At 68.1% G+C, this 13,859-nt stretch overlaps 2 protein-coding genes across 2 annotated transcripts; one reads left to right on the forward strand and one right to left on the reverse strand.

Moving 5' to 3' along the window:
• Window positions 1–66: 66 nt before the first annotated feature.
• Window positions 67–8,918, reverse strand: LOC122488588 (CACN subunit beta associated regulatory protein). Its single transcript, XM_043590096.1, is given in 11 exon segments — window positions 67–2,158; window positions 3,067–3,250; window positions 4,451–4,661; window positions 5,072–5,209; window positions 5,389–5,435; window positions 5,438–5,559; window positions 5,764–5,908; window positions 6,253–6,317; window positions 6,538–6,677; window positions 6,771–6,887; window positions 8,683–8,918. Coding segments are annotated over 10 exon segments (2,217 nt in total). The 5' UTR covers window positions 6,867–6,887; window positions 8,683–8,918; the 3' UTR covers window positions 67–1,089.
• Window positions 8,919–11,477: 2,559 nt separating this feature from the next.
• Window positions 11,478–13,859, forward strand: ATP5F1D (ATP synthase F1 subunit delta). Its single transcript, XM_043590099.1, has 4 exons — window positions 11,478–11,727; window positions 12,487–12,640; window positions 13,141–13,229; window positions 13,333–13,859. Exons 1-4 carry the CDS (start codon window positions 11,587–11,589, stop codon window positions 13,453–13,455), a joined length of 507 nt encoding a protein of 168 aa, XP_043446034.1. The 5' UTR covers window positions 11,478–11,586; the 3' UTR covers window positions 13,456–13,859.

Here is a 13,859-nt window from a genome sequence, read left to right on the forward strand (position 1 = left end):
CCCTGACCGTCTTTCCAAGTTCTCTGTGCCCCTGGGTCCCCAGAGAAAATCCGAACTAAGCAAGAGTGTGCGGTAAATATTTATAATCAACCAGAAAACAAACACAAGAAACTCCCATCACTGGATGGTACACAGACGGCACGAAGCTCCGAGGGGAGGGGCGGGGCGGGGCGGGGCGGGGCGACTCGGCCGCAGGCGAGGGCTGCCCCATCTTTTGGCAATAAATAAAGCTTGGGAAACTTGAAACCTTGGCCGTTTGGGTTTTGTGTCTTAAAACGTGACAGAGTTCTGGCTGCTCTTTGGACGGTGCACCTGCGGGGCGGGCGGGTGGCCCACTCACATGCTTTGGGTGGGCGTGGGAACGCGGCGGGAGGGGGTGGCGGCGAGGCGTTGTTTATTGCTCGGAGGGGGCGCAGACTGCCGCGAGCACATGCCGCAGTGAGGTAAACAGCTTCAGGGGTTTGGCGGCTGCGGCCTCCACCCGACCTGCGCTGCAGAGCCGGCGCCGGCCGGCCCCCCGATCTCCGGAGCCCCGGGCCCTAGAGGGCCCGCGCGTGCGCCCTGGGGAGGCCTTCAGCGCGTGCAGCCCAGACTCGCCTCGAGGCTCCACTGGTCCTGGTAGGGGCGCCCTGCGCGCATGCGCCGCCCCGCACCGCCCGCCCCTGCCCCAGGGAGCAGGTCCTGCGCGAGCGCCTCCCGGTGCTCTGTGCCCGAGACGCCACCACTCAGAGGCTGCTGTCTAGGGTGGAAGGCAGGTGGACGTTCTCCCCGGGAGCCCGAAGATGAGAGCCTGCCACGCCCCCTCCAGCCGAGCCAGGGCCCTGCAGCCTCGCGCTTTGGGAAGCCACAGGGCACCTGCTAAGTGCCCAACGGGGACCGTGTGCGCGTGCCCACCAGAGGCAGCTCGAGGGTGTCACGAGGACGCGAGCACGCGCACGTGGGGGCGGCCAGAAGACCTGCGCGCGTGCGCGCGCGAGGCCCCGCGGCCCCAGCGCTCGCGCCCTGGAGCGTCGCGCCCCAGGCGGGTCCCGTGGCAGGGGTCCCGGGCGGCGCCGGAGAAGCTGACGAGGTGGGTGCAGGAGGCAGGGCTTAGGCAGGGCTGTGGTCGGGAGACGTGGGCGCGGCGGCGGCCAGCGTGGGAGCGGTGGCGATGGGCTGGGCGAGGCGCGGCGGGAAGAGTCTGTCATCGAGGCCAGCCGCCAGCTTGTCCAGCAGCGTCCCCGGGGGCCCGACGCACAGGCCCGAGCCGGGGCAGGTGCTGCTGCCACCGCCGGGCTCCTCCTCGATGACCGGGATGGCGGGCGCGGTCGGTTCGTCGCCCGCGCGGCCCTCTGGGGGGCAGTCGACGCTGTCGCCTCGGCGCAGAGGCGCGCGCGTGGGGCGGGAGTCGGCCCCAAAAGGGGCCGCGGGCGGGGCAGGGGTCGTGGCGCGCGCGCCGGGGTCGCTGTGCTGCCGGCCGCGCTGCTGCCACTGCTTGCGCGTGTGGGGGTGCGCGCGCACGCGATGGCGCGTGGCGCTGGGCAGCGTGTCGTCGAAGTGCGGGTCGTGGCGCAGGAACTCGTGGAAGAGAGCATCTGTCTTCTCGTCGATGCTGTAGTCGCGGCGCGGGGCGCGGCGGGGCCAGGCGCGCGGGCTGCGGGGCCGGACGGGCGCCTCGGTGGGCGCCGGCGCCCCCTCGAAGCTGGTGCCCACAGTGGCTGTGCGGCCGGCGCTGGTGAAGGAAGAGCGCTTCTCGGACGCGCTGAGGAGCCCGTCCTCGCCGGCGCCGCGGCCCTCAATGCTGGCGTAGCCGCTGTCCATCTGCAACAGCTTCCGCGGACCTCCCGCCTCGCTGTCTGCCGGCCGGGGGGTGGGGGGCGGCGAGGGCGGTGGGAAAGTGGGCACGGTGGTCCCGGAGCCCGAGCCCGAGCTGTCGCCGCTGCGCACCGAGTCGCGGTCGTTGCCACTGCTGCTGTGGTCCGAGGCGGCAGCCGCGTGCAGCTCAAGAGAGGCTCGCAGGCTCCAGATATCCCGGTAGGTGGTCTGGGCCTGCTCTGGCCCCGAGTCCCGCTCACCATCAGATTCCTGCTGCTGCTCAGGCCCCGCACCACCACTGCGCTCGGGGGGAGACTCGGGGCTCGCTCCTCCCGCGGCGCCCGCCTCCTCCGCCGCCTCTAGCCTGCAAGCCAGGCCGCAGCAGTCAAGAAGGCTGTGTGCGCCCCTGCATGTTCTCCCCAGCCACCCTGCCTCTGGGTCCGGAAGGGTGGGCGCCGGTGGGGACCCCCTAGGCTCGGCCAGGCTCTGCGGAGAGCGGATTTTAAGAAAATGCTGGCGGTCCCTGTTACAGGGGGTGGTTTCTGGATAAACCCCAAGCCTTCCTGGCACCTGCCTTTCAATCGTGGCTTTTTTTTTTTTTTTTTTTTCTTCAGTATCTGACCCAAGCACCTGCTGGCATTGCAGGTGGCTGGCGCCTCGCCCACAGAGTTAACATTCCCCTGTGGCGCTCCCCTCTTCCTAACACCTCAGCGGAGAAGGAAGTGGCTGGGATGGACGGGGCCAGGCGGGGAGTCCAGCTCGGCCCCTACTCCCCAGCGGGACTACTCAGGCAGCTTCACCACCCCAGTACCTCCGTCTGTGGGGCTGGGGGAGGGGGTGCTGCTGGCAGAGGTAGCCACAGTTTCTGAGAAGGGGCCATCCAGCCTTCAGGAACATGGGCAGGAAGGAAGGGGCACCAGGCCACAGTGGACCCCTCGGGGCCGTGGACTCTAGCAGGAAGCAGTAACATCCAAGCAGGCACCCGCCCCTGGCAGCCCTGCCTGGGCAGGCGTCCTGTCCTGGGGACCCTGTGGCCATCGTCCAGGGCCCCACCTGCCCCTCTGCCCTTACCCAGTCTCCCCCAGTTTCCCTCTTCTGGTCCTTGCTGGAGAGGTGGCCCCAGTGAGGCAGTCTCCAGGAGGGACGATGGAGCTGGAAGAATGTGGTATGTCTGCAGGGTGGGGAAAGCCCTCCCCGGGCCACTTAGCGGGGGACTGGGCGGGGCAGGGGCCCACAGGTCCACCCCTGACGCTTCTATCCACTACAAAATACCTGCCGAGAGCGGGGGATGGGCTGGCGGGGCTGGCCAGAAAGGGACGGGGGGGCGGGAAGGCCACCGTGTCGCCTGCGCTGGCGATGTACTGGATGAAGTCCATGTGGGGGGCGTCCCCCTCCTCCTGCTCGGTGCTCTCGCTGGCTGCCCGCTGCCGCTGGAAGTGGTGCCGCTTGGGGGAGCCTGTGCAGAGGAAGGCGCGTCAGCCTGCCCGAGTCCCTCCCGCCCCCCCCCCGCCCCCGGGGCCGCAAGGAGCCGCCTGGGTCAGGGGTGCGCTGAGGTGCCGCGGCGGTAGCGGGACCCCCAAGCAGCTCCGGCCACGAGAGCATGGCCGGAGCGGGTCTGCACTGGGCACCTGGAGGCGGGCGCCGCTGAGCCAAGAGGCAGAAGCGGGGACACGTGGGAGGATGAGGGACAGGCTGGCGGGGGCCGCTGGGGGGAGAGAGGGGAGGCCTCTTCTGCCAGCTCGACCTCCACCCACGGGCCCCCTGGAGGGCCTAGGCGAAGCTCTGGTGGGAAAGGGCGGGGGACAGTCACCCGGCAAACAGGCCCCAGGCCCTTGCACACCTATGCCTGGCCCTGATCACCCTCGGGGACCACGGGCTCCGTCTCCGCTCCCGACGGCAGTGCAGTAGGCCGCCTTCCCCGCCCAGGAGCGCCTCGGCCAGAACTCGCTCCTCCTGCCCCTGCAGCGCTAACTGGCACCAGGCCCCGACGAGGGGCTTGTGCTCTCTCCTTAGCTCTCCTGACCCCAGGACCCCCCACCTCCACAGGGCCGCCTGTCCCGTCCTGTCCCGGCTCAGCTCCCTTGGGCACGGGCCTGTGGGTACCCGCCGCCCAGGGTGGCCACCTCCCCACCCCGACACGTGCTCCTGCTCTGGGCTGAGGATAAGAAGGCCCTATAGCCAGGGCTCCACGTGACCAGAGGTCTACAGGAGGCAAGAGCTGCCGCGTTAGTTCAGGGGTGGGTGCGCTACGGCTCGCAGGCCAGATGGGCCCATGACCTATCATCCTGAACACCGTTTCGCACTGGCCCGTCCCTGCGTTCGCTTAGACACGCAGTCTGTGGCTGCTCCCACACTGCCCCGCCAGACAGACCACGGATCCAAAACCGCTACGGTCTCGTAGCTTGCAGAAAAAGCTCACCCATCTCTGCTGTGGTCTGACGGTGCCCCTGCTTTCCTGGAGCAGAGCGCACGGCCCAACCAGCTGTAAGCCCTGGGGCAAGATGCCCAGTGGCCAAGGGGTGCTGCTGGCCAGCCCGGGGCAGGAGCCCGAGGCCCCTGGGGAGCAGTGACCCCTCCCTGTGCAGAACCTCGCTGTGTAAGGCTGCCTGGGGCTGTACTCTCCGGGCCCTGGTCTCTACCCAGGGCCGCCGCTCACCTCTTGTGTCCAGACTAGATGCCCGCTGGCTGGGGTCCAGCTTCCATTTCTTGACCTTGAAGTACGGGCTGGCCCCGTCCAGGCTGGTGTGGCGCCGCAGGCGGGTGAAGAAATGCAGGACGGGTCCTGCCCCGGAGCCTGGACCTGCCTCCTCGGGTCCCCCTGTGGCCCCTGACCCGACGGGCTTGGTGCTCCGGGCGCCTGCATCCGCCTGGAAGGAAGGAGGGAGGGAGGCGGTCAGACACAAAGACCCTCCCAGTGCTACCCCAGCCTGGGCCGCAGCTCTGCGCTCCCCCCTCCCCACCCCCAGTGCAGAGGGGGAACACACAGCTCTCAGCGGGTGGGTGGCAGCGGGACTAAGCTCAGGGGTTCAGCCAGGCGCTGGGCAGCTCTGTGGTCCCCAGCCCCGGACAGACGGGCTCCTGAGGACGAGTGTCCGAGAGCACGCGTCCCTGGTCTGACGAGTGCCCCGCGCGTGTGTCCTACGCCCTGCCGGCCCCTCTCCCTCCCACGCAGGGGGACCAGGCAGGAGCAAGGGAAGCCATGGCAGGGGGGAGGCCACAGGCTGACCTCGGTCCTGGAGTGGGGCAGGGAGGGGAGGGGCCGCTCGGGGGCCCTCACCCAGGCGCCTTCCCCGGAGTCGCTGGACGCCAAGGGGCTGATCTCGAAGTCGGCAGGGCCCGCGGCCGAGTTGTAGGGGTCACCTGGCAGGGCGGAGCTGGGGCCCACAGAGCGGCCGGTGAGGGCCTTCCCCGGGGGCTGGGGGAGGAAGCAGTAACAGGTCAAAGAGCACGGGTGCGTGAGGGGGAGCGCTGGACCCACAGCCCTCTGTGCACCCGAGCCAGGCGCCCCCTCCCTGTCCTGAGGTGTGGGGCCCAGCCCAGAGGGTGGGTGTCCCGCCCGCTGAGCACCAGGCTGGCGGCCGCCCGCACGCTCACCTGGAATATGGCGAGACTGGCCTTGGGGGCGGCAGCGGCGTGTGGGGGGTGGTGGCGCTGGCTTCACCCAAGTCGCACTCGTGGATGGTGATGATCTTGAGGGGTGGCAGGTGCAGGTGGGTGAGGCGGGCATTCTTCAGGTGGTGGAAGTCCCCCTCCGTCAGGGTGTACCTGTGCCCAGCACGCCTGCCCGTCACCACGCCAGCCGGCCCCCGTGCTCAGTCCGAACCCCCGAGCCCGCCCCTGCTGCCGTCCCTGTTGGTTTGGGGTCGGGGGTGGAAGGCAGGCCCCGACTCCCAGGGAGCCCAATCACAGGGCATCAGGCTCCCACCCCTCCCCAGGGACTGGGTCCCTTCGTGCTACGCCACTCTTTACCGGCGCCCCTTGTCCTGTGACTTCCGACTCTGCTCAAACAGGGCTGCTTCGTTGAAGGACACCCGGCGGCCCGTGGAGCTGGTGGACAGGAAGCGCTCCGTCTCCGCGTCCTGGCCCTCGGGGTCCTCCCCCCTGAAGTCAGGGTCTGCGAGGAGAGCCGAGAGGGTGGGCCCCGGGCGGGCCTCGCCTGGTGCTGGACCGGCGACTGGCTGGGGGGTGGGTCGGGGAAGGGTCGAGGGGTGGGGCCCGACTGAGCGCTGGGACGGGGCAGGGGCGAGGTGGGCACTCACACATCCGCTCACACACTCACTCGCTCAGCACGCGCCTGTGAGCACCTACGCGGGCTCTAAGGAAACAGAGATGAGTCGGAATCGAGCTGCGCCCAGTCTGGTGGGGGAGACAGACAGACACAGCCGGTCAGGCGGCCCAAGGGGGCGGGCAGGAGGGCGGGCAGGTGGGCAGGGGTCAGGGCCTGGCGGGGCGCCGCACCTTGGGCTGGATGGGCGCTGCTGTCCAGGTACGTGGTGGTGGTCTTCTCTGCTTCCTCCATGGCTCTGGGGAGAGACCGCGGGGGGCCCCAAGGTGGGACGGGGCAGGCAGACAGTGCTGCCCGAGCTCCTCCCGCCAAGCCGCAGCCCAGGCACCCCGCACTCACCCGGCCCCACACAGGCCCCCGGATGCCCGTAGAGGAAGCGCGCGCGTCCCCTCTCCTCTCCACCCCCCCCCCCCCGCTGGCGCTCCCAGGGGGGCCCCACGGCTGAGTGGGCTGCACACCTGTTGAAGCGCCGGTGGACCTCCCAGCAGCGCCTGCACAGGAGCAGGACTCCGGACAGCACCACGAGAGTGCCACCCACAAAGAGCGACAGGACCACCACCAGCAGCACGTAGTTGTTGAGGATGGGGTCAGGCTCCGCCTGTGGGCCGGCAGGGGTCAGGACCGCTGGGGGCGGCCTCCGGAGGCCCGGCCCGCCCCGCCCAGCAGCCCCACTCCGGGCCCCCTCACTCACGGTGGGGCTGCTGGTGGTGTTGTCCCACCTCGAGGTCAGGGCAGCCGTGGCGGCGGTGCTTGCGGCGGCGGTGGCCATGGTGGGCGTGGGCTGCATCTTGAAGCTAGGAGGAGGGGCCTGGGGGGGGGGCAGGGCGTGCTCAGACCAGCTCCTCCGCCTGCTCTCCCTCCCCGCTCCCAGAGAGAGGGAGTGGGAGTGAGAGTCCACAGGGGGGCGGTGACTCACGGAGAGGTGGAGGAGAGCCCCGGGGCAGCCCCCACCCCGCTTAGATCGACGCCGGGACCTCCGTTTCCCCCTGCTCAAAACGGGGGAGGCGTCTGCTCTCCACCACCTCCCCAGCCGGTGGGGCCGGCCCGGCGAGCTGGCCGGGAAGCCTGCCCGGAAAAGGGGAAGCACTCCTAGGAGGAATAGGGAAACTGAGGATGTCAGCTCGCTCCCGCGAGACCCAGGAGCCCTGCCTGCCCCCTCACGGGAGAGGAAGGGGCTGCCGCAGCGCCAGAGGCTGGTACCGCGGTAGCGGTACAGGGACCGTGGAGGGGGGCGGAGGCACGGAGCTCAGGGACTACCAAGTCACGACTCCCGGAGGTAGCTGTTCCCCCCTCCCCCCCCCCCCCCCCCCCCCGGTGCTAGGGGGAGCGAAAAGGCCAAAGAAGGCGCATGTGTTCCCAGCCCTGAAGAATCTGGTTCCCATGGCGACCGAGCCAGCGGGCCGAGCGGGGAGGGGGAAGTGGGGGGGGGGTTGCCAGGGAGCACTGGGGAGAGGAGGGGGCGCGGGGGAAGGAGGCCTCCTGCAGGGCGGCTTGAGCCGGTCCTGGGCGGCAAGATGGCTGCTGCAGCGGCCTCTCCGCCGGTGCCCAGCGCGGGGCCCGGCGCCTCGGCGGGCGAGCAGGCCAGCCTCCACCTCTGCCTGGCGCTAGGAGTAAACGGAGGCCGGGGACGGGAGCTCAGCCCTCGGCAAAGGGACTGCTCGCACGTTGCACCTGACGGCCCTCCCCAACGCCAGCTCCTCCCGGTGGGAAGGACCGGGGACTGCACTCCGGGATCTCAGGGAGCAGAGTCCGGGCCGGGATGACCAGCAGCGCTCAGTAGGCAGGGCGTGCGTTCGGTCCTTCCCCAGCGGAAAGAGGGAACCTGTACACAGGCTCCCGCGTCCCCGACGCTTTCGGGCTTAACCCCACTCGACAGCGAGGTAAAGAGGCCCAGAGACGGGGGGCGGCGGGCACTGGCGACACCCAGGTGTTCTCAGCGCCGCGGTCCGAGAACGGCCCGGCTCCCGGGGATCCTCTGGGGGAGGGGGCGCGCATAAGTAGGTCGGGAAATGAGTTCCGGCTGCAGGGGGAGGGGGCAGGAGCGCAGGGACCGTGACAGGAGACCAGAAAAGATGGCAGGAGGCCGAAGGGGAAGAGAGGTGGACTCGCGGGGGTAGGCGGGGACCCGAGCCGAGGGCGGACGCTCCCCACGGGCCCGCCCCTGAGGTCCAGCCGGGCCTCCCCGAGCTCGCTCGCCACCGCGCCCATCCCCGCGCCCCCGGCCGGCCCCGGGGACGAGCATGGCGAGCCCTGGAGGAGAGGCAGGAAGCCAGACTCCGGGCGCATCCCCGCTTCGGGCTAATCCCGGAGACGGGAGACGCAGACGCCATCACCCTCGCTGGATCTCACAGGGGAAACTGAGGCCGGGGGAGGGCGTGGGCGGGGGAATGTTCCTTTCCAGGCCGCGACGGGGGATGCAGGTTGCCCCCCCACGCCCGCCCCAGCCCCCGACTCCCACCCCCTCCCTCCGGTCTCGCCGCCTCGCGGGAAGGGCCGGTGGTCCGGCGCCAGGTCGGACCCCGGGGCCGGCGGCGATCGCGGGCCGCACGGCCCCCCGCCCGCCCCCGCCCGCCTCGGCGTATCCCCGGGCCCGCCGCGCCTACCTCAGCGCCGGGGCGCGCGGCCCATGGGGGGCGGGCGGGCGGGCGGCTGCGCGGCGTTCCCGGCGGGCTCCGGTGCCCGGTGGCCGCGGAGCAGGCGGAGAATTTATGAATGGAGAGCGCGGCGCGCGGGGGAGGCAGGGCGCAAGAGGAGGGACCGCGCACGTGACCGCGTTGGCGGCGAGCCCGCTCCGACCCGCTGGGTGCCACCCGGTCCCGGGCAGGCCGCCCCCGCCGCGCTCGCTGCCGCGTCTGGCTCGCAGCGCGCCGGCCACCGCCTCCCCTTCCCTTCCGGCGGGAGTGGGGGGCGGAGCCTGCGCTCCCGGACGCCCCCTCCCCACTCCGAGCCGCCCTCTCCCGCGGCCGCTGAGTCTCCACCCCCTCCCCTGCGGCACTGCTCCGGACCCTCGCCAGGGTCCGAGGGACCGGGGGCCGGGAACGTAGGGGAGGAGACGGGTGCGTCGGCTTCCCCTCCTTCGCCTCCCCCAACTTGGGGGCCCCCAGGATGCAGTCTAGGTGGTGTTGGACACATGCCCCCCACTTTCTCCCCCAATGTGCTGCAGACATTGTCAGGTTCACCGGGCGCTCTGCCTGTGGGGACGAGCAACGGGCCAAGGTAGTCGCTATAATCTGTGCTGAGTGCCACCAGGGCCTTCGCAGCCCCGGGGTGACATCAGAACTACTCTGGCAGAAACTCCATGTCTGGTGAATCCCAAAGCTGCTCCCCCTTCTCCTCAGAGAATAGTGCTTCATCCTTCTAGATGCTTAGGACACCAGCCTGCACTGGCCTGGCCTGGGTCCTAGCCCAGCCCACCTGGCCCTACGCTCAGCACCCCACAATGGCACCTCTTTCTCCAGTGAAAACTGACACTGCCAGTCGAACCTCAGGGCCTTTGCACTTGCAGGTGCTGGGCCTGTCCGGCTCTTTCTCCACTCAGCTTCAAGATTCACTCCTTGGCCTCCTTCAACTCTCTCCCAAATGGCCGAGTCGCGTTATGTCTCTTCATGGCTACCTTTGGTAACACAGCAACTCACACCCCACGTTTCAGTCCCCTGCTTCTTTCCACGGTCCTCGTGTTGTCTGTTATTTGCTCCAGTGTATTGTGTCGCTCCTCACCCCTTCCCCCACTACAGGGGTGAGTTCCAAGGCAAGCGCTGGGTCCCCAGGGGCTTGCACACTGGAGACAAGAATGTGCTTGTTAAGTGGGTAAATACCCAGCAAAGCTGGCTTAAGCGAGTGGGAGCTGAATGTGCAAAGGACCTGAGGTAAGAGACCATGTTTGTAGCTCAACATGTGTTGGAAGGAACAAGGAAAGCCATCTTGTGGTTCCCAGCAGGAGAATGACCTGGTACCTCTGGCTGTGTGTGAAGGCACCTGCAGCGAGGAGAGGACAGGGGAGGAGGCTGGGGCCATCCAAACCAGTGATCGTGGCCATAGTGGCCCAACTGAGTGGACAGGTCCTGCCGAATCTGGAGATTTCCAGAATAACGCTGGGTTTGGGACTCGAGTAACAGGTGGTGCCTTTACCCATTGGCCACCCTGGAGTAGAAACTGGACAGAAATTGTCCAATGGATGGGTTCCAGGAGCCGAATGATTAGGCAGATTGGGCTTGCCTCCATGTAGGGGCCAGAGCTCTGGGAAAAGTTGGGATGCACCCCTAGAAACGCGAGTAGGGCTTCCGTCTGCACACACACACACACAGCGCCAGGATGTCCGTCACGGCGCTGGCCCAGAGGGGACGGGGGCTTGGGCACTAGGCCTGGGTCCTCCCTCGTTTGCAGACCCCAGGCGGCCGAGGCGCTGGAAGGCAGGGAGCTAGGGCGCGGACAGCCCCTGGGGTTGGAGAGCCAATGGAGCAACACCTTGACGCAACGACCCCGTCCAGGTGCGACACCACCTCTGCAGCCTGCATACCTCGCTCGGGAGCCAAGTCCCTTCCCGGCGTGGGCCCCAGGCCCGTGCATCCCGCACTCCGCGTTTTCCCTCAGACCAAGATGTGGGCCTGGGGGCCTGGCCTGGGGCGCCACCTGCGTGTGCGCGGGGGCGGAGTGGTGACGTCAACGCCGTGAGCGAGGCTGCGCGAGCCGCGGTGACATCAGCAGAGCCCCGGGCCGCCCGCGCACGCGTCCGTGCGTCACCGGCGCGCGGGGGCGGTGGCCGGGCGGGGCTGGGGCGAGCGCATCGCCGGTCGCGGGGCGCCCTCTGCTGGCGTCCTTGGGGATTGTATTCGAGCCGCGCCGGCTGGCCGTCCCCGCAACGTCTGCGTCTCTGACAGTCCGCTGGCTGCCCGCTGCCGCGTCCCCCCCCCCCTTCTGCTTTTCTTTTTCCTTTTTTTTTTTTTTTTGGAGTTTATTTTTAAGTCATCTCTGTACCCAACATGGGGTTTGAACTCACAACCCTGAGATCAAGAGTTGCATGCTTTTCAGACTGGGCCAGCCAGGCGCCCCTGTTTTTCTTTTTTAGGTATTTGTTAACTTCTAACACGCTGTATGATTTGCGTATTCGTTACACTGAGTGTTAAACGTCCCCACCACCCCAAACCAGAGCCGGAATCTTGGTATTTCCCTTGATGGCTCTCTAGCGCCTGGCATCCGACGAGCGTCCCCCCAAATTTTGAATGCAAGTGACTCCTGTTCCGCGCAGGCTTCCGGTCCTTCCCCTTCCCCCCCCCCCCCCACCTCCACCTTACCACCGGCAGGCTCCTGGGACTGGAAGGCAACTACAACCCCCAGCATGCTATGCGCGGAGCTCGGCGTGTCGTGTTAAAGTCGCCTGCGGCTTGCTGGGGGTCGTAGTTCGCGCGTGCGCCTTCGCCCGGACTCCTCTTCCCAGACGTCTCTGCGCGTCGTCCTCCTCGTCCTCCTGGTTGCCCGCTTTCGGCCGGAGTCCGTTCGCAGCCGTCGCCATGCTGCCCGTCGCGGTCCTGCGCCGTCCCGGCCTGCGCTGCCTCGTCCGTCAGGCCCGCGCCTACGCTGAGGCTGCGGCTGCGCCGGCCCCGGCTGCGGGCCCGGGCCAGATGTCCTTCACCTTCGCCTCACCCACGCAGGTTCGGACTCCGGTCGGGCTCGGGACCCCTCCTTGATCACCACCTCCAGTCGGGACCCGCTGTGGTCCGCAATCGGAGACCTCCAACCTTTGGGTTGTCGACCCTCATTTATTCCGCTCCCTGTGCCCCCTCCCCCGTGTGGTCCGAAATCCATCCCCAGGCCACCGCCTCCTGCTCCGGATCCATGTCCTCATTCCGCACCCCGGATCCGCGTCGGCGCCCCAATGTGGTCAGGACTCCGGGATCCCCAGCCTCCGAGTCTCGGAGATCCCTAACTCCCCCTCCAGGACCCCGGACCGATGCCCCCTCCACCTGTGTCCCTCCGAGAGCCACCCCCCCAACCCCTGTGTCGTTGACCCACGCCCGACGCCTTTCCAAGTGGTGTGGAATCCGAGCCCCATAAAGCTTTCCGAGTTCCCGAGCCTTCCCCCTGGAATCCAACGCCCCAGGGCTGGACCTCAGCGTTCGCCCCGTCCAGCAGAACCCCGAGCCTCAGACACTTGTTGTCTTGTGTCTTCTTGGGTCGGCGCGCTTCTCGTGGTCTTGGCAGTGTTTCTGTGGGGACGGGCTCCGTCTGGATTTTATCTTCTGTGCACTAAGATGCTGCTAGAGAACCAAAACAAGTATGCGCGTCCTCGTGGCTGCTTCCGTGTGTGTTCTGTTGCCGTGGGGTCTTGCCTTGGGCCGTTTCACTGCAGGGCAGACTGAGATCCGGGAGGGGAGGACTGGCCTGCAGGGATTCCCCGCGTGTTCTTCCAGGTATTTTTCAATGGTGCCAACGTCCGGCAAGTGGACGTTCCCACGCAGACGGGAGCCTTTGGCATCCTGGCGGCCCACGTACCCACCTTGCAGGTGCTGCGGCCGGGGCTGGTTGTTGTCCACGCCGAGGACGGCACCACCTCCAAATACTTTGGTGAGTGCACCGGGAAGGGGCTGGGCGGGGCCACGTGCTTCAGCAGGCCCAAGTGTCTCGCTTCTCCGTGTGGATAGAAGCAGAGCCCACGAGAGAGACAAACCCGTGCCTCCGGTAGCTTGTGGTGGGTCAGGGTCTCGGTGGGGGCCAGGCGTCTGAGAGGGAAGTCCAGTCCTGTCGCAGAGGAGCCGATGGAGAGGGCGGGGGGGGGGGGTACTGGATCCTAAGGAGAGCGTGCAGCAGCACGACTCTGAGGTACAGCCAAGATGCAGACCCGGCGCCCCGCTCACCCCTGACCCTGGCTCAGCTGATGGGCTGGTGCTGGTGGGTGAAGGAAGGAGGCCCTGTTCCCCGTGTGCAGGTGCCAGTGGGTGACCATGGGCCCTGTGGGCATCGGCCTGTCTCCCATGCCAGACGGCTCTGGAGCCGCTTCTGTGGCTCTGGCTGACGGGGTCCCCCGCACCCGAACACGGAACTCTCACGGCTGTCTTCTCCCGTAGTGAGTAGCGGCTCCGTCACAGTGAACGCTGATTCCTCAGTGCAGTTGTTGGCTGAAGAGGCCGTGACCTTGGACATGCTGGACGTGGGGGTGAGTGTTCCGGGGGAAGCCGATGGACCCAGGAGGCCACATCTGAGCCAGGGCACCAGGCGGGGTCGCTGCTTGGCTCTCACCTGCTACCCACTTCCTGCAGGCCGCCAAGGTGAACTTGGAGAAGGCGCAGTCGGAGCTGTCAGGGGCAGCAGACGAGGCCTCCAGGGCCGAGATCCAAATCCGCATCGAGGCCAACGAGGCCCTGGTGAAAGCTCTCGAGTAGGCGGTCTGTGGCCCTTGCCAGCGGGGAAACCGAGGCCCAGGACCGGACCGGGGATGTCCCGGGCAGGCTGAACCAGCTCGCGTGGGTCCTCTGATTGGGGGTGGGGAAGTGGGGAGAGAGGGGCCGCGAGCCACCTGGGGGATTCTTGGGTGGAGGGAGCGGTCTTGCCAAGAGGCCGCCAGGGGGCAGCACACTGTCAGGCCTCCTAGCGAAGGGGGGCTCGGCTGAGACCCTGCTCTGCGTCTCACCCTTCCAGCCGCTCCCCCCCCCCCCGCCCCAACCCGACGTGCCACCCACTTTCTCTCTAACCTTGTAGACTCTGCTGCGGAGCCCTCAGCTCCTCGTCCTGCCCCTGGGACAGCCCGCTCCCAGCTTGAGCCCCCCATTAAAAACCAGGGACCTGA

The sequence above is a fragment of the Prionailurus bengalensis genome, chromosome A2, assembly GCF_016509475.1.
Source record: "Prionailurus bengalensis isolate Pbe53 chromosome A2, Fcat_Pben_1.1_paternal_pri, whole genome shotgun sequence".
Taxonomy (NCBI): Eukaryota; Metazoa; Chordata; class Mammalia; order Carnivora; family Felidae; genus Prionailurus; species Prionailurus bengalensis.